Source organism: Trachurus trachurus (genome assembly GCF_905171665.1).
Source record: "Trachurus trachurus genome assembly, chromosome: 18".
Lineage (NCBI taxonomy): Eukaryota > Metazoa > Chordata > Actinopteri > Carangiformes > Carangidae > Trachurus > Trachurus trachurus.
In genome coordinates this window covers 25551230-25577726 of record NC_139909.1, presented here as the reverse complement: position 1 = coordinate 25577726, position 26497 = coordinate 25551230, and the positions used below count along the sequence as shown (strand labels likewise).

At 41.8% G+C, this 26497-nt stretch overlaps 2 protein-coding genes across 5 annotated transcripts; both read right to left on the bottom strand.

Moving 5' to 3' along the window:
- Positions 1-4575: 4575 nt before the first annotated feature.
- On the bottom strand, positions 4576-9266 carry b3gat3 (beta-1,3-glucuronyltransferase 3 (glucuronosyltransferase I)). Its single transcript, XM_083992296.1, has 8 exons — positions 9105-9266; positions 8607-8714; positions 7753-7933; positions 7463-7646; positions 6364-6525; positions 6122-6208; positions 4925-5128; positions 4576-4753 (listed from the first exon to the last, which is right to left on the bottom strand). The coding sequence occupies exons 2-8, from the start codon at positions 8698-8700 to the stop codon at positions 4655-4657; spliced, it is 1011 nt and encodes a 336-aa protein (XP_083848422.1). The 5' UTR covers positions 8701-8714; positions 9105-9266; the 3' UTR covers positions 4576-4654.
- A 1146-nt stretch (positions 9267-10412) lies between these two features.
- naa40 (N-alpha-acetyltransferase 40, NatD catalytic subunit) lies at positions 10413-22907 on the bottom strand (the record flags this gene model as incomplete). Of its 4 annotated transcripts, XM_083992886.1 has the most annotated exons (9): positions 10413-13314; positions 14736-14813; positions 15122-15205; positions 15306-15464; positions 15972-16067; positions 17094-17146; positions 19443-19538; positions 22570-22663; positions 22752-22907. In XM_083992886.1, the coding sequence occupies 8 exons, from the start codon at positions 22573-22575 to the stop codon at positions 13167-13169; spliced, it is 720 nt and encodes a 239-aa protein (XP_083849012.1). In that variant the 3' UTR covers positions 10413-13166. The 4 variants fall into 4 exon arrangements, with proteins under 4 accessions (XP_083849012.1, XP_083849011.1, XP_083849013.1 ...); XM_083992885.1 differs by having other exon boundaries at positions 22570-22907; XM_083992887.1 differs by lacking the exons at positions 22570-22663; positions 22752-22907 and adding an exon at positions 19878-19915.
- Between the last annotated feature and the right edge of the window lie 3590 nt (positions 22908-26497).

Below are 26497 nucleotides of genomic sequence, written 5' to 3'. Positions count from 1 at the left end.
TTGGAGAAAGGAACAAGCGGGCACTTCGGTGCGCTGAGTTGCGTTGTACGTCTTACGTCAATGAAATAGGAAATACCCCTAAAAATGACATTTCTCATGGTTCGAAGTGAACAACGCAATTGAATTATACTTCGTACACGGACCGTAAACACTGTGTCTGGGTGGGACAGGGAGTGGGAGCTGCTCAGTGTGTGTGTGTGTGTGTGTGTGTGTGTGTGTGTGTGTGTGTGTGTGTGTGTGTGTGTGTGTGTGTGTTGGGTAATTATCTACACGCCTGTTTGACATAAATCCACTTCAGGATGTACACATACACACACCTTGTTGTACATGCACACACATGCACTGTGCTTCAGTGAGGACACAGCAAGAGATCAGGAAAACAAAAACACACACCCACGTGCACAAACATACACATGAATGAAAAGTGTTGGATGATGATAGTTGAATTAATAAAGATGAATTAAACAAGCCCCAGGTTAGGCGTAGGCAACAAAAGCACTTGAAAGAGTGCGTCTGTGTGAATCATTGTGGTTGTAAGATGCCGTGTGACTGCAGCTGCTCTTACTCACCTCCCAGTGCACCTTCATCTTACAAGCCCTGTGTGTGTGTGAGTGTGTGTCACCCCCATATATGGTCACGAAGTGGACAGCTTCCCCACCGAGAGGGCGTCACCGGCTGTCAGTCACTGAGGCCTGTAAAACCATAGATATGTGTAAAACAACCTCAGCTGTGTTGCGGTGAGAGTCCCCACCTGCATGGGTACTCAATGCAGGGCCGTTGCTAGGAATTCTGGGCCCCCTTAAGGAATACTAAAGTGGGCCCCTCCGCCTAACTTTTCCAGTTTTTTTTCTTAGACTACTTATGTATTATCATTTTTTATTTAGCCTACCTTGTTTTGATGCTAATGGAGCATTACACTGCAAAAACCCAAGTATCTTAGCAAGAATATTTGTCTTATTTCTAGTCAAAATGTCATTTCTAGTCAAAACAAATATCATTATACTTAAAATAAGACACATCATATTAAAAGTAGCTTATTTTTAGACACTTTTTACTTCTTTCAAGCATATTTTCACTTGGAATAAGTAGAAAAAATCTGATAGTGGAACAAGTTTTTCTTCCTTATTACAAGCACAAAAAACTTCCTTTCACTGGCATTTTTTCTACTTATTTCAAGTGAAAATTAGTTGGAAACAAGTGAAAATTATCTAAAAAACAAGTTAATTTTTAGGTTATGAGTCTTATTTTAAGTGGAAAGAGATTAGCTAGAAACTAGAAATTAGACATTTGGACAAGAAATAAGACAAATATTCTTGGAAAGATGTTGAGTTTTTACAATGTATTAGTCAGGGTCTTACACAGAATAAATCAGTCATACAAAGATTATTCTACTGGGTTTTTTTATGGGCCCCACTGGGCGCTGGGCCCCTAGAATTATCATCACCTTTCTCCCCTATACAACGGCCCTGCTCAAGTGATGATGGAGCCGGACGCTTGGCTGCAGGTTGCCGTGGTCACCGTCAAGCAGGGACAAGTTTTGCTTTCCAGTATAGCTGTAGTCAGACGAGTGGTGCTGAAGTGTGTAAAGTTTGATGGTATGACACAGTCAGACAACAGGTGTGCTGCTGGCTGGGGTTTCAATCAGGCTCATTAAACACAGAAGTGGTTCAGCTTCTTAGTCATGTCAGCAGAAGAACCCAGAACGAGATGCAAGAAAAATGACCTCAGAGACAGGGACAAAGGACGAAGGCAGCCGACTGTGAGCACAGACGTCTGACAGCTCATCTGCAGCAGCACAGAGAGGAAAAGTCTGTTCTTGTTCATGTGTGGCAACCCCATCGCCTCACACTGTCACTGTTTCAACTTGCTGCTCTACAGCGTCACAGTGTGCGTCACAGTGGACCCTTTAAACAATGATCTCAAAAGCAAAGTTATTATTAAGATATGATCAACCATCCAGTTAGATGAAGAAAACTTAATACAGATTTATAATGGAAACTTTTAAGACCCTCACATCTACTAGGTTTTACCCCCTTTACTGCAAGAATAATACAGCTTTTAGGTAACACTTTATAATAAGTACACAACATTAATAAATACTGAATTCTTCATTTATAACGCATGTAGTTTATAAATAGTTAGTGCTTATCAATGATGAGTAAACATGTATAACTGTATTTTTAAACTACATACTAATGAGTATTCATGTGTTATCTATGAATTCAGTATTTAATGCTTAACTAATGCTTTATAGTGTGTAGGCCAACTTATTATAAAGTGTTACCAAGCTTTTATTTTGGAGGTGGGGCTCTAAACTCATGAGCATTTTATCACACAAGCTCATTCAATACATACAATATCAAAATGCTTATAATTTAATTTCAATTCAAATTTGTGTTTGGAGCATGTTAGGAAAACAGCGAATGGGGCCATTTATCTGGACACCGATGCTACTGAGAGTAAACAGAGCTGAGATATGACAGAGTTGATAGGATGGGGAGGCGGGGGGGTGTGGGGGGGTTGACCTGGCAAGGTATTCCATCCAATATCCTGGAGGTCATGACTCTGTCACCTCTGTGTTTAAAGTAAATGTGATGGACCATCAGGAGCCCCCATGTGTGATGATCTGAGGGGCCTGGATGTTGTGTAGGGGCCTCAGGGGATCTGGATTCGTACTGAGGAGCTGGACAGTAAATTAAACTTATACTTAAACCTACCTGGACTCCTGTTTGTACTCGGTCTGCATCTATGAACTTTACCATCCACTGATGTGTTCCTCTTGATCCAAATCCCTCCTCTCTTATTGATCACATAACGGCTGAAGTCTGATCCAAAAACCATTTGCACTTGAGTTCATTCACCAGATTGGTAGAACAGTAAACTGACCTGTGCAGGTCGGCGAGTACCAGCGATGTTTGAACAGAGACGACAGCAAGGTGTGTTTGACATGAACTAGATTTAATATCATACCCAGGGACAGACATGATCACATCATACAATGTAAAGAATATTACAGTAATAAATACCTTATACACCAGAGGAGAACTGACTTAACAGGCACTAAATACACATGAGCAGGCACTAGCTGTTTTTTTTTTTTTTACAGTATCATACAACAGCAGCTGAGGAGCACTTATTTGAACTTTAATGTTGCGTTGCTCTTCGTTGTTCTGGTTTTCTGAAGATGTTGAAAGATAATCAAGCGCACGCTGAGTAGTTCAATTTATACTTGAAGCTTTTTGGGTTTGGAAATAACGCTAGAGTAAAAATACCGGGTACTTTAGTGTTCATTAAAGGCAGATTTAAAGTGATTTTCTCTGTGTAAATCTAACATAGAGGCCGTGTTTTGTATTCTGTTATTGCATAAGGAATCTATACTACGTCTGTAATCTTGTTCCCTTAATCAGAGTTCCTAAATCGATTCCACAAACTTTATTTCTCTAAAAAAGCATCGCTAAGAGGATACACGTTGAAATACTTGTTGAACTTGTTGCTATCACGCTCCCAGCCGTATTGCTAAAGCTACTCTGGGTGTGGAACCATTGCACTTCAGTATTTATTAGGTGCTGTGTCGCAGCATCGTGTTCACAGGTCGTACTTAGGGATGTGTGTGTTTCTACACAGGTATATGAGAGCATAATAAAGACAAGGCAACGACTAGTTATTAAGGTTTGTTTCATGTTTGGCCTCTCTTCTGGCTGCTGTTTATTCTATGAGTATTGTTTACGGTATATAAAAAAGAAAAAAAAAAAAAAGCACCTTAGCACTATCTTTTCTCCACAATACTAAATAAAGACTATGACCATGCCTTATGGTGACGAAAAAAAGCATTCATGTGGTTGAATACTGGACTTGTGGACACTAACTTCACAAAAACAGAAGCCATGCATGACTTAAGTGCTCCATGGCAACTGCATCTCAGGCTGTGGCCAGTCAGGATGTTGGTGGCTGAACTGATGAGGCTGGTACGGGGTTAAGATGCCACCAGCGGAGGGAACGGAGACAGGAAGTGGAAGCAGACGTGGTTTAACTCAGACATAAAACTATCTAACAGCTGGAAGGAATGGGTTACACTGCAGGATTTCCACTGAGCACGACATGTACAACCCTACAAATGAAACGTGTGCAAGTCTGTCATAAGACGGATAGCTCCTCCGGCTTGGAGCAGAAATGTACCGGTGGTGGTGGAACTGCATGGCTTTGCAATCTTTTTTAATCTGGCGCCCCCATCAGGCGACTGGTTGAACTCATCCCCTGTAACTGCCGAATGAAGACGTCAACCCAACTGAACCCAAAGAAAACCCTGATAAGCACACTAACGTACGGTCAGTAGAGTTACAACACACACTCACTCAATATATACACACATGTACATTTACTACCGGACACAAGGAAACAAACAGTCAGAACCAGGTCAATTTAAATGTCACCTCCAACAGATTAGTCTTCTGTTTTACAGTATTTACAACGCAGAGACCCATATGCAGCATTTAACAGCAGAATATGCTTTACAGTGTGTGTGTGTGTGTGTGTGTGTGTGTGTGTGTGTGTGTGTGTGTGTGTGTGTGTGTGTGTGTGTGTGTGTGTGTGTGTGTGTGTGTGTGTGTGTGTGTGTGTGTGTGTGTGTAATATGGTTTGTATGTGTGTGTGTTTCTCAGACCTCCACACCAGGGTCTGAACCCAGTCCCTGAGCCTGCAGAGCGTCCTCTCTCTTCATCTTGGGTTTCTCTGTCCGTGTGTGCCACACCAGCACCTGAAACACACACCACAGCATAAAATCAAACACTATATTATGTTTAATGATATAATCAAACCACCATCTCTGTGTTTGAATCTAAAAAAGCATAACATGTACATTCTCCAGATTTCTGCCTTGGATTTTGCTGTAGATAATTGACAGATTTCAGATTACAGTCACTCGTACTTTGGAGCAGTTGTCTGCTTTTGGCTCCAGTTCGTCCATGGTAACCAGTCCCTGAAGGAAGCTGCTTTCTAGGAAGCCCATGGGTGCGTCTCCGTCAAAACAGGCCTCTGGGTTGGCCAGGACCAGTTTGAGGGACACGGCAAAGCCGGCCATGTCCATCGGGAAGGGCCGACTGGGACGCCAGCCGGTGTGGAATCGAACCACCTTCGAGACAAAAACAGGAAAACATGTTGTTGGCGAGAAGTGAGTTGAAATGAAACGTTTTAAGAAGAGAAATGTTGCTTCTATCAGATCTCACTGATTTAAACATCCTAATCAGGATTGTTCCCGTGGCTATGCTAGATTTTTACCTTAATTAAAAAGCTTAAGAGTAATTGTGATAGTTAACTACATAACTTGTGACTTGTTACAAGTGAGAATGGAGGCTCTCTGCCTCCACCTGGCCTCTCATGGCTCAAAAACCAACCTTGCAACATCAATGTAGGAGCTGTCACCCCTGTGTCCCAGCTCTCGTCTCTGCACACCCTGACACCAACATGCTCCGTAACCCGTAATCTTTTGTTTATGACAGTTAAGACTACACAGATATACATGTTGTAACATCATATGTTATATAAGTTATCCACCGCTCCATGTAGTGATTTTTCGCCTGCTTTGTTGTTAACAAACGCACATGGCCAGGTGGAGGGTTAGCAAAACAGCGGAAAAACGACCAGACTTGCATAGTTCCTCTTTAATATATTGAAGTGGTTTGTGTACCTTGTGTTTTTGCAAAGATAGACAGAACATAGACAGTGAGTTTATCAAATGTCATTGAATGAAAAAATACAAAAATTCTCCAAAGCAGTAGATTGAAAAACAACTAATATTTTTTTTTAGCTCAAGGTCTACTTGACATTCTCAGGACCTTTCAATTGCATTTATCAGCCTTCCTTTATAGATGGGTTTTCTCAGTGCCTCATTTTGATCATATAATAAAAGACAATGGATTTATCTCCATGACAACAAAGTGGACCATCAGATATATCCCCTTGTCTTACATCATCTTTGTATTTTTCAAAAATTTAATAATGGAATATAAAAGACACGAGGCTCATCCGTGAGTCGCACAAACATCACTTATGTCGTGAGGAACTAGTTTTTCTAAAATGAGGCAAAACATGAGGTCTGACCAACCAGAAGACAGGAAGCACCCACCTTTCCTCCTTCAACCACAGGCCTCTCATACTTCATCCCTCCAACCAGCCCCACCGGCCACACCGACACTCGCTGGGTGCTCCTCATCTGAACAAAAACAAGAGATCATGTGTTTTTCCTGTTCAATCATGGGACATTTAGTTCACACGCACACACACACACACACTTTCATGGTGATAAACTTTGCAGGCTGAACAAATCCCTTCTGAGAATATCAAAACAAACACATTCACAGCACCCACCTCCTCAAATATCTGCAGGCTGTACGTGTTGTCATCGTCGGCAAAGTAAACAACTCCCTGCTGGTTGTCTCCACCCGGCTGAGTCCTCCTGTCCTCTCTGAGCCACCGTAGTCCCTCGTTCCTCTGCTCCACCCCACGGGGCTTCAGCCAGCTGGGGTCACCCTGAGGTGGAGGACCAGGGATGCATGTGAGTCAAACCAAAGAAGAGACGTAGACACGACACGCTGACTAGGGCTGGGTATCAATCAAAAATGATCGATAGCGGAACCAATACCGATACCGGTTCCTGAACGATGATTGATACCAATTTTATAATGTCAGTTCTAACAAAATGAAATGACATCACACATTAGGGTACAAATCTTGAGTTGTAATTTTCTTTTCCAACCAGCAGCTTTTCTAACGAACAGGTAGATCACCCTGGCATGTGTTACAACTAGGCTACATTGCAGTCACTTTATTTAGATGAATTTTGCAACCTGAAAATATTACTTAAAATGACTTTCTTACATAATTTTTGTAGTTGACACATTATGGTTTCTGATTTTTTAAGAAAAATGCAAAAAGTGTTACAACTGTCCCTGGCCTCCCCTAAACAAAAAAAACGGTGACTATGTGGTGGAGCCGCACAGAGAGGCAGCCTCTCGGGAATTACCTCAAATGCAACGAAATACCGGAGAATTCTGTGCAAAGCGCCAGTCAATTTAAGCATGAAAAACTATGAAAACTGGATGTTTTCATGAATTTATATTAAGAAAAAACCCGGACGCCCCGGACAGGACGTAAAAAGTGGACATTGTCCGGACAAAAGAGGACGTTTGGTCACCCTATGCATGCCGCAACCACATAATGTTACAGCCAGTCAGTAGCAGCATTATCAGATCTTGATCACGTGATTATCCTCTGGGTACCGAAACGTGGCACCGAAAGACGAAGCATGTTTTGATCTGTTGATTAGTGGTGCACTGTCCCTATGAAATAAACTAATAAATGAAAAAAAAATACTCGGTACTACCGAAGCATTTCCCTCGGTGCCACAAAAGAACCGAAGTTCGGTACCCAGCCCTAAAGTTGACATGATGGTTCTGTCTCCACCCACCTCCTGGAGTTTGCGGTCCTTGGCGGTGAGCATGTGTAAGTGTGTGTAGGTCAGGCCGCTCTTCGCCAGCAGGTCGGTCACCAGCGGCGTCTTATGAGGAGAGTCCTCCACCACGATCCAGTGGAGCTGGGGGACATGGAGGAACGTCTGGGACATACGGGTCAGCTCGGCCTTCTGCACCAGCCTGGACGGAGATGGAGGACAGAGGACAGAGGACCGGTGTGTTAGTCAGTGTGCGAGGTGGAAACAAGAGAGACAGAGGAGGAGGAAGGAGACGCAGGAGGGGCTACCTTGCGTATGTTGGGGTGATGACAAAGACGGTGGGCTGGGAGGGCTTGGCTGCCGGTTTCGGGGGTTGTTTGGTGGCCTCCAACTTCCTCATCTGCTCCTGAAGATGGTGCAGCTCCCCCCGCAGCCGGGATATGATACGGTCTTTGGGCAAGTCATGTTCATGGCAGTCGCAACGTTGACCTTCAAAGCGTTGAAGACAAAACAGACAGAGGGAAGTTGAGGAGGAACAGCAAGAGGAACCTATTTACTGTACGGTTTACATGCTATACCCACTGCAAAGGAGTACCTCTCCACGGGTATTTTCACTCAAAGACAATGAGTTAATTTTTTTCTGACCCTCCTTTAAAGAGAAAATATTATGGAAATATCACTTTTTGAAGGCTCTTTTGGATGTTTAACTGGCCTTCTGGCCCCCAAAATATGAGAACTGACAAAAAAAATCTATAATTTTCAGGCTCCTGGGGTTGAAATCCATGTGGTTCTACGAGCTGTTCCCTCAATGATTGCATAACACCATCCCTACCTGTGAGTACCTGTACATAGAAGGGGCAAGCAGGGGCTCATTTGCATTTAAAGGGACAGGCACTGAAACCAGCCGTTCTGAACACGGCTGTTTGAGAGGATGAAAAGAGCTGTGATGTTTGATCCTTGGGGGATTTTGACCGAAGCATGTCACAGATATGTCTTTATGACACCTGGGAACTATCTTAATTTGTGGAAAAGGGGACACACCATGTCTCCTTTAAGTCCCCCGCCCGTGTCCCACAGATACAGCGCTTTTGTATTCAGGGTCACTGCTACATTCAGTGATGGATCAAGTTTCAGATGACGTGCATGGACACACCGCACTCACCCAGCTGCATCAGTGCATAGACGAGGCCCAGGAGGGAGACCATGAAGTAGAGCACAAACACAGTCTTCAGCTTCAGCTTCATCCTCGTTGCCATGGTACCCTGACCGGCTGAAAGGACCAAAATATTGGGACATAACTTACTGGATGAAACATGACAAGGCACAATTTATTATGTAGATTTTTTTTTTACTACTCTTCAGTCTTTTATAAGATGTGTAACGTTAGTGTGTAACTGAGTAATCGCAGGTACAAGTGTAAAACTGAGCCAACATCTCTTTGACACATAGCTAACTAGCTGAACTATGAAGCGTTGTCTTTCAACAACATTGACCTCACGTTGTTTGTGATGCTACGTGTAAAACGTTGAGGATGAACGTGAGTGTGTGTGTGCGCCATCCCCGAGCAGGTCGGCTCTCATGCTGCATGTACATTTAAGTTGATACAGTCTGAGCTAAGCTGCATTAGCCGGACTATTTGTTGTCGTTTTCGCGGACTTACCAGCGGCGGGAACTCGTGGAAGACAGGAGCGAGAGGGTTAAACGAAGAGGCCAGATGTTCATGTCATCTTGGGCAGATGTGAGCAAAGGCACCTCAGTGCATCACGGCATCCATTCATTCGCTTTAGTTAGGACATTTTTTTTTTGCAGCAATCTACCAACAACTTCCGGTTTCTGTGCAACACCGTCAATAGTCCCCTCACACTGTGGCGTTCACCATCAGTTCCGCTGAGTCAAACTGGTAGCTCACCTTGTAGTTTATATAAAAAAACATTTCCTTTTTTTGTCTGTCTATTTTGATTTTTTTTGTTCTGTCCTTTGATGTAAATGGAAATTAGAAACAAACAAAATATGTCAGAAGCAAAAAGTAAATGTTAATGTTCAAGTTGTTTGTTTTTTTGTTAAAATTATGTTTCAGCTTATCAGAATTTATACATGACCCTAAAATCTCAGTTTTCAATCAGCGTTGTTACATAAATCTATCATTTTTGACATTTCCATAATAAAATGTGTTTGTGACAAAAAACAAAAGGGCATCTCTTGAAAAGTCAATCAACTTTCCTTTATTTGTAACATACAAATAAAACACTGACAAGGCAGAATGACTTAGTTTTCCCTTTCATTGTCATTTGGACAGGACTTTAACACTCACTCTCAAACATGGAGGTTTCATCTTTTTAACATGTTTAAAAAAGTGTTTCACCTGTATAAGGCCAAGAAATGAAAATGAATATGGATCCACAACAGCTTATATATATACATAGAGAAAAGACCAAGAGAAGGATCTGTGATTCTGTGAGGGTATGTAACCATTTTCTAAAATAAGAGTACTCACTGACTTTAAAATAAACTTGTTAAGTTTAGGCTCACTTACCAACTTAAGATATTTTCACAAATGCATTTTTTGTTCAAGTGAGCGTTTTTTTTTTTCTCTAAATACAGCCCAACTATCTCGATTGAATGTAACCACTGAGCACTGATCCAGAGTCAGGTCAAGCTTTGCGTCATATTTACTGTCAAGGTATTTCACATTTATTTTAAATCTTCATAACATAAAAACTAAAAACCACCAGAAAAGTAGTGTTTTCACTATCTTAGTTGTGTTAAAAGAAAATTTAGAAAAATGTTTATCAAATCAGATTTTCTCTAAATATCATATGACCAAAATGACTGACTCTGGATCAGAGCTACGGCCGATCCGATCCAATCCAAACACCAAACTGACAACATGGCTGTTAAGTAAAACAGATGAGGTTCGATTACGTTTGATTAACCTGAGAGAGAGAGAGAGAGACTGTCAGTCGGTTGATAATCTACCACTATGTACAACATCTTTTAACTGTAACCTATGCAGTACAAAAAAAATGAATTACGGTACTTATCAGAAGTCTAAAACTAAAACAAGCAATATGCTGTTTAATCATTTTTGTTGTTCATGATCAGAGTTCAAATAGGCATGAGACACCAATATGTCGTCTACAGGTGCTGAATATCTTTTTTTTTTTTATATGAATGTTTTATAGTCTCCACCCAGTCTGGAAACAACCAGAAACTTTCACCCCAGGATCTGGACTTTCGATAGTAACATCTTTGTTCTTGTGTAACAGCTCATTTCAGTATTGAGGCGGTTCTAAGAAAGCGTCTACTTCACATTACATTCTCCCCTTATTCACATATTTAACCAGGCAATAATCCAGGGCCTCAATGATATGACCCATTGAAAAGACATTTCAAACCGTACCAAGTTAAGGCCCTCGCAGCCAAATCAGACAGAGGAAGATTTACAGACCGTCTTTTCACTCCTCCAGCCCCGCACATAAACAAACTGCTGTGCTGTTCTAACTACCTACAGTCCTGGAATTAAAGGGTTTAATGGTGGTTTCTAGAGAGGATGTCTAACCCAGCCGACCAGCGCTCCAAACGGTCCAAAAATACCCTGAAGGTTTTGTAAACAGATATGGAATCAAAAAGGTTGGAGTGGTTACAGCAGCCTTCCAAGGTTGACTAGTATAGTGGTATCTAAAACCCTCAGTGGAACTCCTTCTCAGTGAGATTATTCTGCAACGGCTGTGCAGCAAGAACTTAAACCAAACATTTCCCCAAAGCTTAGAGTACTGACTTTGTGCTAAGATGGTTTCAGGAATACCAAACCGCAGCGTTATCTTTCAATGTCACACAACTCTCCTTTTCACATACTTTCTAACATGCACTGACGTTCCCGGGAGACTTGTATGAAATATTAAAGTAACGCCACTAGAACCACGTGAGGACTTTAGATACTGGTTCAAACAGTGCAGCTACAGTTCAGAAGCAGCATCGCTGTTGTGTAATCCTGATTTCAACTACGAGTTTTGTTAAACATTTTTAAATCTTGTCATGCAAGCTAATGACAGTGGGCTGGGAAAACACGTCACAACTGAGGAGAAGAGGAATAACGACCATTAAAAACGCCTTCACTGCTCTTTAATGACTTCTATCATCCGTCCAGCCATCCATTCATCTATGTTCCTCCCCTCCGGTAAATAGCATTCATCAGCTTCAAACGGCCATACAATGAAGTGGTGACGTCTATCAATTTTCACCCATGTTAAATCAATATGATTTGCTCATGCTAACAAAATATGTAAGAGAAGGGATGGAGGAGGGTTTTAGTAGTTTTTTAAATACAGCTAAAAGGAGTGTCAACATCAATTTGTTTATCATTAGTACCTCTTGGAAACAAAGCGCACTAAGAGGCAAGCAGGAGTAACGCATCGGCATAAAGGAGACTAAAGACGAGAACAACATAAAGGTCGGCTGTCATTGCTCAGCACCTTTACGACATGGAGAGAGAACGGAGGCACAATGAACGAAAAGTAGAGAGGGACGCGATTTTTCTTCACACGAGGACAAAGACGTCGGGGAGAAAGGGTGAAAAATGAGCGAATGTTGCCGTGAAACAGAAAAAGGTTTCGGTTCCTGACGTGTGCCTCTGATTAGAAAAAACATGAGGTGGGTTGTAACGGCGTTATTGTCCGGGCTGGATGCTAATTTACAGCAACAGATGAGATACTGAAGAGAGAGGATGTAATAAAGAAAGAAAAAAGGCAATCTCAGACATCTTGTCTCATAAGTTAGGACAAATAAAAGCAGGAGGGAGGCGTCTACACATTTAGAAATCACCTGAATAGAGAGGACTGGTGGTGCTGATGGTGTACTGTAACCGTAGTAACAGTAGTATCGCGGCCAAATGTGGTTAAAAAACAGTGCAGTCGTTGCTAGCTGCAGTGCTTACAAGCCATATGAGCATATCACTCGTGTTACAACAACAGGAAATGTTAGAGTGTGGCAGGGCTTCTCAGACTGTTTCCACGGGGACCTACACTCGAGTACATTCAGCCTCATCCTGGGAACTCGCTTCAGTGAAACAAGGTAGAAGTCTCAGAGGGGCTGTATTATAGAGCTGATCTTACCTGCATGGTATCAGAGGTAAGTGGGATTAGCGCATGATTTATCGACTTCAGATAAAGTATCTTAAAGCGAAGAGGGTCTGACAGGAGGTAATGAGTTTCTACAACACAGCCCAGGGCCAGTATCCTATTTTAGGTCCCAAACCGCAGTTTAAGCAGCGCTGCAGAATGACTCGATACAGTATAGCACGTTGGGAGATGAGAGCAGGATGGGATGAGGTTGACTGTGGTGGTAGATAATGGCAGCAAAAAGCTTCTTCTTGGACTGGGAACTACTAATAGTCATTAAAAGTGGAATAAGAGAAATGAGAAAAGATGGCTTGGACATTGAACCAAGAAGTAGGAAACGACAAACAGGAGCTATGTGTGAAAGCTCACACTGCATACTGCTTTTGGAGCAGGAATACACAAAAGACACATAAATCTCAATCCATAATGCAACATTAATATCTGTAGCCAGGTATTCCACCATCGGGTCGTTTTTAGCGGCCGCCGAAGACGACCGTTCAAACTCGCAACGTTCGCAGAAGAGCAGGCAGCTCAAGCTTTCACACACAGCCATGAAAGTTGCTGGCTTTTAACCAAATCGGGGAACGGTCGGACTGACGCCGAAATCAGTGGCAGCAGCCCCCGCAGGGACCGCCCCCGTGGGTGTGTCCCGCCGAGGCCTCGCCGTGTTTGGTCCGCCGGCTCAGGATCTCGTAGGAGCAGTCGTCGCCGCAGCAACCGGACATGCTCGGCGATGTTTCGTCAATCTCAAACCTGGAAAGGTGGAGAGAGGTGGTCAGTTGACGAGGACAAAGGAGACTGGAAAAGTCTTGATATGTTATATATTTCACATGTAGGCAGCAATCAACACTTCTGGATTGAGTCTCGAACATTAAAGGGATAGTTCAACATTTTGGCAAATTGGCCCATTGCCATAGGTTCGTTACCTTTAATTGTCGTTGCAAGCTATTTTTAGATCGGCGGAGCAGAGCCGCAAGCTGCTCAGAGCTACGCTACGGAGGCTAATGGATTTCTCGGTTTTCCTCATCAAATTCATCAAATCCACAATCCAACAACTCCAAAAAAACTCCTTGTGGACAAGTTGTGACCTGCACATTCACCACGCTATGAGATAATAACGGAACGTTACGAGACAGTTGTGTTCAAGGTAAATTCATGCAAAACCGCTGATGCGCATTCCCGTCGAGGGCAGTTTTCCAGAAAGCAGTCTCTGCATTTACCTCGAAAACAACTCTGTCTCGTAACGTTCCGATATTATCTCATTGATATGTCCGTGCACATGTGGCTCAGGCAGGGTCAACAGACAAGGAGGCCAGATTACAAGGACTGGCCTGTACAGGCACCTTATCACCCAAGGGGGGATCTGTTCTAGGATGAGTTTACCACAAGTTGTGTGTCTACTTGTTCTGTTATTGGTCAGTGTAGCCTAAACATTAACTTTATATTTTTAGTATTTAAGCTGTAGGCTATAACTTCTTTATTAAATTAATTATTCAAACTGTTGCACAATAAAATGTGAATTTAAAACATTATAGTTTCTGCATGTATCAAAGTATTTATCAGTAATACTGTGAAAATTAGAGGAAATGTGAAAATTTACTTTGCAAGTTGATTTCAGTGTGCGCCCGTAAATGTTAAGCTTGCGTTCCTAAAATTTTAAGTTAGGAGCCACTGTGCTCCAAGTAAAAGTTAGTCTGGAGCCATGTATGTGAAACAATTAAGATAAAACAGGACCCATAAAAGATCCAGATTGTTCCATTGCACCTTAAAAAGGGTTAGTGGAGAGGCTTTTTAAAACAGGTAATAGACACAAACAACAGCCAGCCATCAGATAAAAAAAAAAATGAAGATGAATATTCTTGATCTGTGTATTAGATCACAATGCACGAAGAAAAGAGGCCGAACTCAAGTCAGATGTTTTGTTCACACTGATGAAACGTTAAGAAATTAATGATAAGGCAGGTCTTTCCTTAAACATTATTAAAGAGATAAAACATTGTCTTTGATGGTTTCAGTATATGGGGAATAATGGCTTGACAGGGCGGAAGGGGTTCAAGTTCATGTTATGCTTCCACTGAAAATACTGTATAGAAATGAACAGATGTATTATGTTTAAAAAGGCAATAAAAAGAAGAATGAAAAAAACATTGTCTTTGTAGAACCAGTATACTCACTGTAAAGCTTCTCTGAAGAACTGGTAAGCCCCATGGTTGTGTTTGAAAACTGTCAACATCACTTTCTTCATCTGTGTGCTGGTAGGAGGAAAAACAGAAACACGGTGACTTTAGTTTCACAGGCCTAAAGCCAATGAGGGACATGAGGTCATTATCCACCTCATGTTAGAGCTTCTCAATAACACTGTCAAACAAATGTGATAAAAACGTTGCTTACAACCATTCTGTGTGTAATCCTCAAACATGGCACAACTAAATATAATTTAACTATGTTAAATGATCTGATATGAGTCTTAGAGGTAAATGCAGCTTCATCCAGTTATACATCCACACCCTTGCTCACCAGCATGTGGTCACATTGCCATGATGTCAGCTGTGGTTTTTACCTGTTAGCGATGAGCTGTAGTATCTGGATGAGGAACTTGCCGAGTCCTTTCCTCCGCACTCTGCTCTCTAACTGCACCTCGTAGCTGTAGAGTCAAGACAACGGGTTCAGAGAAGTCAAACTACAACACGGTGCAACTTGTGAACTTTTCCTACGATACAAAAACTCATGAATCACTGCGTTACCAATATAAGACCTCCTCCCCGCACTCCACGTCGAATCGGAAGTGAGAGAAGGCCACGGGGGCGGAGTCTGCGTCGCGGGCCAGCAGGTACCACGCCCTCTCGTCGTTCATCTCCTCCCTCTTTTCCCTCTCCTTCCAGCCCCACTCGCTCTGCTCGTACCTGCAGGACGGCACAAGGGAAAAAAATGGGTCGAGTCGAACTTGCTAATTTTACCCTCGCGTTTCTCCCCCCCATCGTCTGGCCGCCGTGGCGATGCAGCTGCTCCGAGAGGACCTGTTTTCTAAATGGAACAAATTAAGTTTCCACTGACTCGCTGCCATTTGCTAAATTGAACAGGAGACGAATTCTGGCAAAGTGAGAGAAGATGAATTGTAGTAATTTCTCTGTCTCATCGCAAATCTGTCTGCATCGCCTCTGCTCTCCTTTCCCCGGGCTCCTCCGTGTGTGTGTGATCTAATTCATGCTCATGAGAAACACTGATCCACATTTTGCTCTGCTGCCGGTTGATGTCATTCTCCAATTCTGCTGCACTCAAAGAATTTCTGGCTCATCTGCTCTAATCTACCGCTCATATCTGCGCCAGCCTGTCTGTTCGCCGATGGAGTCGTTTGGCTCCTGTGCTGCAACTTTGAGTACAAGAAAAGGACAGAGTGCCCTTCTTCTTACAGTGTCTGCATGTTGCCTCTGGTCAGCTCGAAGGCCCACTCCACGGACAGCGGGTTGAGGGAGGTCACTCTCTTGCACTCTATCTGCAGGTTCAGCCTGGATGGGAGGACATGATGAGAGTGAAAAACAACAGGTTACAAGTCAGTGATCACTTAAACACAACGGAAATCCTCAAATAAAATCCGGTCTCAAATAGAAGCCGGGTCTATTTCTATTTCCTGCAAGTTCTTGTGAATGAACAAAACCTCTCAGAGCCCACAACCGCCCGTTTGAGCGGTTTCTAAGCTGCTTAGTTCTTGCTAGAGTTCTCAACAGGCCTGAAAATTAAAACACGAACCGGTCTGACCCGCGGGTGTTTAAACTCTGAGAACTCTGACTGACCCAAAGAAAGAGCCGGACCTTAATCGGTGCCGATTAAAACCTCTAAATGAATGTGTGCTCCTGATCCGGCTCTTCCCTTCTATTCTCACTCTTCTAAACAGTAACAATAGACCAAGTTGAGAGTATTTTCCATCTTTGCTGAGCTAAGGATTTCTTCAAAATTAAATAAAGGCCTGTCCCATATAGACGTCTGTCTCAAATATAAGCCGGGTCAGTTGAAGCAAATAAAAGCCCAGGCTTCTTTTGAGAATTTACAGTATTTTGTCAATGTCCAGATATCAATCCTGTTGGACAGAGACGGTGCCAAAAGCACTGGTGGAAATGGTTACTGCATGGGAGTATGGAAATCCTTTCATTTCTTCTCCAACTGAATGCATGTACTTGACTTGTATCAACACATCTACAGGGTGTGTGTGTCTATTTGCTAGATAAAGGTCAGATGACAACACATGGACTTGATGTGATCTGTGCATGCTGCCCTGCTGCTGTGTTTTACTTTGTATGCCTCCCTCGCTGACCTGTCTGATCAGCTCTCCTGTGCATTTGTGTTTGACTTGAAAAAAATTAACAAGTATTAAAAAAAAAAAAAGAATGTGTGAAAAAATGTGTTCCGAGTGGGCGAGAGGCAGAAAACAAATACCACCAGCAGATCAACTCTCCCCTCCATGCAGCTAATGAAACAAGTATGTATTTCATGCAACGCTGAATAAGGCCTTTGTAGGCACACAAAGCAATGCGTACCCATTTCTGTCGTACTTCTTGAAGGCTGGGAAGGCAGCCAATGGGTCGTCCAGCTGTGAGAAGGAGGGACAAAATTAGCTGAAGAGACTTTCAGAACACAAAACAGTCTATTCCCCAAATCTTAAAACAATAAGCTCCATATAATGACTGAGGATTCAGTGCATTCAGCAGTGAATATCATAGAAGATGATGATGTGGGTTGGACGGATAAAGGTAATGGTATAGTGTTTTTCCACTGTTTTCTGACAAAGAAATAAAAATAATAGGCAAATTAATTGCTAACATATTTTCGAATCAAACTCAATCATTTATTTGTGAAAGCAGCAATTCCCCCAAAATAGACAGTAAAAGTAAATTGCCCAGATGGGGCTCATAAAGGAAGGAAAATAACAGGGCTATTAGTGTTATAGTCCCATTAGTCAGTCATAACAAGACTCCACAAAGGCAGCTTTTCCACGACCTGGAGAGAATACATAATCACATATTAAGAAAACCACTTTTCTTGGACAGATCAGGAGACATTGATGCCCCCCCCCCCACCTCCCACCTCCCACTAGGTCATATTCATCGTTCCCTCCCTTGTACTCTGCAGGCTGATCTTCACTCTAGGGTTCAACTGTTGGCTGCAACGTATCTTGTTTACTTTTAAGACCTCAGCTAATCAGATTTAGTTTAGTACCCTGGCACCACACAATAAATGCACAATAGTTGCTGGCTGACTGAAATGTCTCTCTACATAAACATGCAAAATGACACTGAACAATGTATAATTGAAATGTTTAACATTATAAAGTGATTCATTGTTCGTGCATTTCATGAAACCAAAACCAGAAATTACTAATTTTATTATCTTTTCATCGCAATTTGCTTGAAATTCTTTGTTTAATGGCACCATTAAATACCAAACAATATTTCAGCCCAGTCTTCCATGAGGACCCCGGGGTTATCTTCAACTTAACATCATCCGTAACTGTAACTGTGTTTACTTCCTGGATCCTGATACCTTCAGGGAAATCAAGGCAGCCTGAGGAGGAGCAGGCCAAAAATACAACCGGCTACAGAAAAATGATAAAAAACTAAACAAACACTAGACTCAGTCGAGCTTGAAGAAGGACTGATACTGCAGGATGTGTGTGGAATTTAGATTTTGCTACTTTAAATTGTGTTTCAATGTGATTTAGGCAGTGTCACAAAAGGCTAATTCTAGTGTCGTTTTCTACAGTAAAAATGATATATTGCTTTAATAATGTTTCACTGGGAATGCAAAGTGCAGGTGTATTCGTGGGGAATGAGCACAAGCACATATTGATTCTTATATTGCATCAGAAGCGTATAAGGATCAGACCGGGACATCCCCACTTTTAAACAGACATCTGACTTTCTAGTGACAAATGTATTAAACACGGTCACTTTAAAATCCAGGATCAGGTTTTCTGCTGTTTTCTCAAAGCAATGAATGCAACATTTGTTCATCTGAAACAAGAGTCCAAGGCAAAATTCATTACTGTTGGCATCAGCCAGAGCAGAAACCAAAATAAATGTTACTTTGGGGGGGATTTCTTGCATTCCTTCTCCGGCACATCGAGCGGTGGAGGGAGCGGGAGAGAGAACAGCATGAAACACAAAATGCCCCATTTTGGGACAAAGTGGCACAGAAAAATAATAAGCCCAGGCAGGCAGGCAGGCAGGCCTGCTCAGAGCGTCTTGAGGAAGCAGCTCGAGGGGGAGTGTGAGAGCTTTGTTCTCCTCCAGGCTTCAGCACAGTTTACCGACGCTCTGGCCCACCTGCGGGCTGCAGGAGCTGTCTGCTGCGCGTTCTGCTGGGTGGCTACGATTTAATAATGCTTATTAATTATGCATCGAGAAACATATGGCACAGAGTTTGGCTTTTTCCTGTCATGTGCATATCAATTATGGGTGTAATTGGGGCAGGGAGGGCCTCCTCCAGCTTTTGGTCTATTACTCTGACTTACCAGAGGATAAAAGACATCGCAGCTCACAGGAGGTTTTAAGTGCCGTGTGCTTGATGCAATCTGAATCCACTGGAAAGCCTGAAACGCTACGTAACAAGGGCCAAGTGGTGGGTGCTTTTATGTGAAGCATTTGCAAATACAAAGAGCGCATTTATTATTAACCTCAATGCAATGCCATTATCAGCTGCCAGAGGTGCACAATGGGAAATGTTTCTGTGTTTTGTTTTGGCAGATTGCAAGCAGCTCACACCCAAACCGGATCTTCTTCACTGAGATAATACATATAAACAAGACCAAAAAAAATCCAATTTCAATCCTGCAGGAGTCCAAAAGGTCATCCAAGTTGATGACGGCTGCCTGTCTGCACACAAATTACCTTATTGGCTGCGTCCACCTTTGCACAGACGGCGTCCATGGCCGCCCTCTCCTCCAGACGCCGGGCTTTCTTCTCCTTGGCTCTGTTGGACTTCCTCTGGACACAGGACATAAAGAAGAAGGTGAATGGAGGTATAAAAGCCAGAAGACAGATGTGACACAATTACATCATGTCCTCCCCACTTGTCTTCCTTCAACAACTGTCACATCGGACCACTGACAATTAAATAGTGTGTCTTGTGAAATAGATGTTCAAATGTGAAAATGAAACATAATCAGGTCTGTAGTTCATAACCCTCACTGACAATCTGTTGTTTTTTTTCTGTCACTTAATCAATCCCCTCTCCTTTTCATATCATCAATTATACATTTCCACTGATCCTCTACGACCAGGTATCCACTGTGGGGCTGTGAGTATAGTGTAGTATTCACTGACTGTGGCAATTCTTCATTGTGTCTTTAGTTGAATCGATCTGAAACACAAGTGTGTATGTGTTAGGCAACTTCAGCATCGTGACACTGAAGCAGGTAAGATAAAAAGACATCATCATAAAACCTGGTGACAAAGATCAAAGAATTTAATTCTGGTCCAACGATATGAATCCAGGTTTTAGTTAAAAGTTCTACTCTGCTTTTATCCACCTCACTAAAAAAAGTCAAATACATTATTGATCATTCAGCTGTTGTTGTTGTTCAATGCACTTTGAAGGGTTCCTCACCAGGAAAGACTGACTTTTTTTTTATGTTAATACCATTCAATGTAATGTAATGTTGAGTCTTGTTAGAGCCGTAACTTCAGGGCACTTTACGGTGGGAATCAATGTAGTATGAGAACTAGTTTCACCTGGATTTAAGCAGCTAGATTTTTTCTGTACCACCAAATATTTTTTTCTATTTAAAAAAAAAATCTAATTAACCTTTATTTAACCGGGTGAGTCATTAAGAACAAATTCTTATTTGCAGTGGAAACCTGGCAAAAGGCAAGGCATATACGAGGTATACGCTTTAATATACGTGTGTCTCTCCCTCTGTGTGCGTGTGTGTGTGTGTGAGAGTGTGAGTACACCTCATTTGCAGCAGCTTTTTAATTACACAAATCAATATGACAAATAGACTTCATGACATGAAAACACAACAGACCTCAAACCACGAAAAAATAAGCTCATCCACTCAGAACACAGCGTAGTGCTCACATGTAGCCTACCAGTAAACTAAAAAAATTGTATAACTTCACCTGAATATAAAACAGCAGCAGGAAGACAAAATAATGCTCTTATTCACATCAGTGGCTTTCTGACCATCACTTGTCGATGCAGTGTGAAACAGTGGAGTGTTTATATCGCTGATGGTGCATATTGCCCTCAGCGTAGGATTATAGTATTGGAAAAATTCTCCGACACTGATACTCTAAATTAGCCTGCTCTTGGCTTGATGTCCAATGCTAGTATCAGCAATGGTGCAGCCATAATTTACACAGATCACTCTACTGCATCAGTGAACTGCAACAGAAACAACACACACTTGTACAAATGCAACAAATATACTGTATGTATCTTCCTGGACACTGCTCTAAACTCAATAGTGATTTTTTTTCTCCACAGAGAAAATTAACACTTGACTTGAAGTGTTTTGACAATAACACTTAATTTGAAGGTTTTCAGCTGGTGAAATAAACGGCCTCATCGCATAAAAACAGCATACAGCTACAAATAATGATGTTGCACTGCAGGATTTCCCATAATATTTAAATACAGGAGGAATCATGTGGTCCACCTGACATGAAGACATTCAAACTGCCTCTGACACACTAAAAAAAAAAGACTCTTAGATGAAATGAAACATGCAGGTGAGGAATGAGCAAGAGTTATTTTACCACGCAAAACCCATCATTTTAATGAGCGTGGCTGAAGTTTCGCCCATCAACAGGAAACTAAACCGATCACAAGACAAGATGTGTCTGGGTCTAGGTGGCTTAACACCTATGTCCTGGGGGGAAACCAGTTGGGAAGCACTAAAGGGATTACCTACTGATGAAAATAATAAAATTAATGCACTCTTACCATCCACTAAACCACTTACTAAGTAAAACACTAAACAACCCTTGGTTCCAGTTCTGCTTTCCTCGGTTTTACAGACTGTAAACTTTTCATCTCATCTGTCATTTTCAGACTAAATGAGACTTTTGCAATCAGTCGCTCAGTCATTAGTAAATGCCATGCAGTGGCAGTATAACACTGGTTAAAATTGCATTAGTGAGGCTGGGGAAACCCCGTCTATTTGCAGCATGTTAATCACGTTTTCTGTGACATGTTTACAGTTTAGGAATGGTAAATTGATACTTCATGGACAAACAATGGCCAGTGACGAAGATGCGGGAATCAGCTAAATTCCTTCATTAGATCCAGACCTGGACAGAGGAGGTAACAATTATAGGAAGGAATGCAGAGAATAGCCAACTGTGGCTCAGAGTATTAACTCTGTACCAAGCACAGATAGACAGGCTGCAGACTGAGCTGGGGTCTGTGCTGCAAACACGTGGATTGGTTTATCTGGAGTGAAAGTGGAGGATAAACTCGAGTCTGCTTAAAAGAGACTTGCTGAAGTTATGGAAACTATCACAGTGAGTGTAGGCCTGGCTACTCACACCCAGCACCCCTGAATGCATAATGCCCAGGTGGGCCAACAACACGGCGCACTCCGGTGTGTCGGTGAACCGTACGCACACACAGAGAGAAGTGATTAGCATCGATAGCTAGCAAAGCCATCGTCGTTAATATGGCATTCCTGCGCAGCTAGTGCCGTTAGCAGGCTAACAATGTCACAACACACACACCGGGAGAAGTTTAGTGTGTACACCGGAGAAGACAATGTGGGAATAGTGCTGAGAAAACCGTATAAAAAGAAAAGAAAAAGACGTGTGTGTCTCTGTGAGCCGGGGTGCTAACGTTTCACCGCTAACAGGAGGCAGCTACACGGCTAACCAACACCTTGAGCTACATCCATCCACCACGGTCTCTCTTTCTCCCTCCTTCCCTCTTTCTTTCTTTCTCTCCCCTGACCACCACACATCCACCAGCTTTAAAACATCCACCTTTCATTGTAACAAGAGCGAAACAGACCAAACTCACCCCCATTTTTGCCGCTGTGTCTTCTCGGTCCCCCTGGAGAAACACGCCTCTATTGTCCCCCTGCTCCGCCGCTGCTGAGTTATTAGTATCGTGACTACAGACGGAGAGAAAGGGGCCAGATTAATATGACAATGATACAGAGTGTGCTACTGACGAGGAGGATAGCTAGCTGAAGCACCGACCGACGGCTGAGAGAGGAGCAGCGTCCGGCCGCAAAATCTGATCACAACAATCAATGAAAAATTCAACTGTTTTATTTCTCTGTAAGTCTGATTGGCGCCAAGAGCGGGAGGCTGAATTTATTACAGGTCCCTTCCTTTGCCCTTTTCTTTCCTCCGCTCTCCGTCGCGTCCAACTATGCTGCGTTCACGTGTTCCTCATGAGCTCAGACCACTCAGACACCAGTCCCAAAATGGACTTTCAAGAATTAAACGGCACACTTTCTCAAAAAAAAAAAAAAAAAAACTGAAAGCGGAAAGTACAAACATGTCAAAATATTTTTGTGTATTTTTTATTTTATTTTTTAGATTGAGACGTTCAGTTTGAGACGATTGAGACGTTTATGGCATACTTAATGTAGACCATTTCTGTTCAAAGGAAAGTTCACGGGTGTTAGTCAACAAATTATTTTGTTACCAGTGGAGGGGGAAAAATCATTATATTAGGCCTATTATAAAGCAAATGTATTTGAAAGTAGCTATTCACTATGGGACAGAATGGCGTCCTATGAGGAAGTACACCATATTATTGCTGGGTAATTGGTACATTAATTACTAATGTATTCATGTGTACAAAGAAATACTATTATAAACTATTTTACATGGCTGGGTGCTGTATTTCAGAACAATGCTTCTTTTTATGTCATGAGGTTTTGAGTATAAAATCTTAATCTACACTAACTACTGACTAAAATAAGCCTTTAATTGAAAAAGAAAAACTAAATATAATTTTCCAAAAGTCTCTGTGATACATTACATGTGGACATCCGCCATTAGTTGAATGGAGAACTACACATAGCAGCAATGTGTTGTCATTGCTATGTTGCCACTTGCCAACAAGGATTTTAACGTCGAGTCTCTTCAACATGTCGACTGCTGATCTTTCCGCTCGGAGGCTACTCATTATTACAATCTGTCTCATTCCCACGGAAAAGGATCTTGGCAGCGGTGGGATTCGAACCCACGCCTCCGAAGAGACTGGAGCCTTAATCCAGCGCCTTAGACCGCTCGGCCACGCTACCTTGTGTCTCCGCTGATCCGAGGGTGTCTCAATATTCCGACAGCATGTGAAGGCGTCACTGCTTTAGCGCGAATGTGGTTTCCTTGTTTGGAAAGTCTTGCGCCTCGTGTTCGACCCCCCCGCGTCTTCATGTTGTTGAAGGGATTGGCCTTTACAGTTATTGCTTATGACAGACTGACGTCTGAAATATTATTTAAATAACCCATCCTAACCAAATATGATGCAGGGAGCTGGGAATAACATATTATATTAAACACAATTACATTGATTTGATTACATCAGCCTCAGTGAGCCCTGTACACCCTGCTAGCAGTCAGATTTTTATTACATTTCACTATAATCTTATTTTAATGTAATTTCTTACAGATACTTTCTCTGTCACTTTAACTACTTAGAGATGTGTTAACATGGGGTGATGGGATGCTGTTGGATTTGTTTATTAATTTTATAGTTTTAGTAGGCCTACATTTGTACAGTCTTGTAAGTTTTTTAAGTTATCTTTTTGGCATTTTGCATTTAGCCTATTAGATAGGAATGAGAGAATGGGGTCAAACAATTGTCCCGGTCAGGGCAGGGGTCGAACCTGCGACTTCCTGTACAAGGGCCAGAAACCATAGGGACATATTTAATACAGTTGACATTATGTAGGCTACAGCAAGGTTCAAGTAAACCTACTTTGAATGACTCTACAGCAAATTCAAATTAAATATTCAATCAAGCCATATTTTTGTAATTCCCACTACACATTCATAATACATAATACATACACATTCATAATATATAGAATAACGGCAGCTTAAAACAATAATTATTTGTTCACTGCCTTTGTAAGGCCATTCATTGTTGTATTGTTTGAATAATGGACATACATGTCATAATACTCAGCTACTGTGACTTTGATGTAAAGTGAAATAATGTGATGGTATTTAAGTTACATTGATTTTTACAATTACAGTGATTTAGGACAGTAAAGATGAACAGAAACCAATAAATCAGAATAGGAGCTGGACTCGGCTCATTGTCTTACTGTACTGGTGCATTGGTCTAAGCTTCCAGTTGAAATCAGGCATTAATCACTGTTGGTTATGTCATTGCATCCAAGCAGTTATTCATTGTCCAGCTGGCAGCTCCAGGATCTGTCTTTGTCTATGTCTCCACATGACATCACCATGACTCAAATGTTCAAATTACAATAAAACCAAGCTGCATATATTACTGAAATAGCTGAAGAACACAGAGGTCATCATTGGCAGTATTTCTTTCTGGGTCGACTAGAGCCTCTAATGCGTCATTTTCATATTACAGTTTAATGTTATGGTGGACTTTGAAATGGAAGAAACCAGTAGTTGTTTAGATCTCTGAGGTAAAGAAATTGCTGGAAAAAAAGATAAAATATTCAAACTAATACTTTCTACAGAACATTTAGGATGACTATTGGTGTGCTTACAAAGTTTACAGTAGCATAAACAGTTCCCTATAGGAACCATTGTCACAGATTTCAGTCTCTTTTCAGTTCACTGCTATAAAAACATTTCACATTAAACATTTTACTGAGTTTCTCAGGTGCCAGTGGTCACATCAGCCCCACACTGACAGTGGGCCTACATGAGTTCAGAAGCAGTAAGTGGTGGTGACCACTAGGTGGCAGTGTGGGGTATGAAATCCCCTCATCATATTGTTGCCCTGCTCCATGTCTACCAAACCTGCAATTACAGCCCCAGGATAACTGCAGATACTCTATAGAAAATATAGTCTTTTATTTCAACTTTACGATCCTGGCTTCTATTTTGAGCATGTTTCAGCTGTGATGTGTTATAAAAAATGATGATGATAAGCTCATGAAGCTTGAAGCTCCCTCCAAGCACAACAGGCCTGCAACTCCCTCCCTCATGGAAAACAACCACTAACATGTGAGGGAATATTATATCTAAGTCACACTGCAGACCCCTGTAGGAATGTTATAGAGCATATGGTGAGAGAAAGGGACAACACCAGCACAACAAGGTCAGCAGGCAGAAAATATAGATTTTCTTGAATACAGAAACATCGCACAACTTGAGTGCACATAAAATTAACAAAGAAACACATGAAAGGGAAAAAAAAGGAACAGTGGCACAGCATTTCAATCATTCAGTCATTTTCTTTATATCTATTTTATCCACTTTATATGTTTTGATATTTAATTGGGGGGGGGGGGGGATTAGGTCACAAACATGACATCTTTAATGTGCATATTAAATTCTGCAGTAGAGCTGTATAATCTTTGAAGTGGTCAATGATATTCTCACTTGATTGATAAAGCAGTTGGTTTGCTTGTTTTGTCTGACTGATGGTCCAAAGACCTAAGATCTCAAATAGAGGGTTAATTATTTGTTCATCAGCTGACTCATAGTTTCAGCTTTAAGTTAGACACAGGTTTAAGTTCCATCTTTCAATGTTGTTGAATATTCCTGAAGACACAGGGTCTTCTTTAACAGCTCTAAACATTGGTTTAGTTCATGCAAGGAAAATTGCTTGTAAACGTTTTGAATTGATGATGTTTGATTATCACTGCAATCATTTCTAAATGCAGCAGATTGTCTAATGCTCTCTGTGGATGATGGGACATTTTATGTAAAACTACCGCTCCAATAAGTCTATTATTCAGATTTCTGCTTTGGAGGTTCGTTCATAAGAAGTCTAAGAAGGA

Bases quoted from the DNA above. Each gene is read 5' to 3' on its own strand.
- b3gat3 (XM_083992296.1), bottom strand. From the start codon at position 8,700: ATGGCAACGAGGATGAAGCTGAAGCTGAAGACTGTGTTTGTGCTCTAC. The intron at 6,526-7,462 runs GTGGGTGGAGAC...CCTCCACCTCAG, and splicing joins AGGACCGCAAACTCCAGGAG to GGTGACCCCAGCTGGCTGAA. The intron at 5,129-6,121 runs GTGGGTGCTTCC...TTTGTCTCGAAG, and splicing joins CTGTGGTTGAAGGAGGAAAG to GTGGTTCGATTCCACACCGG.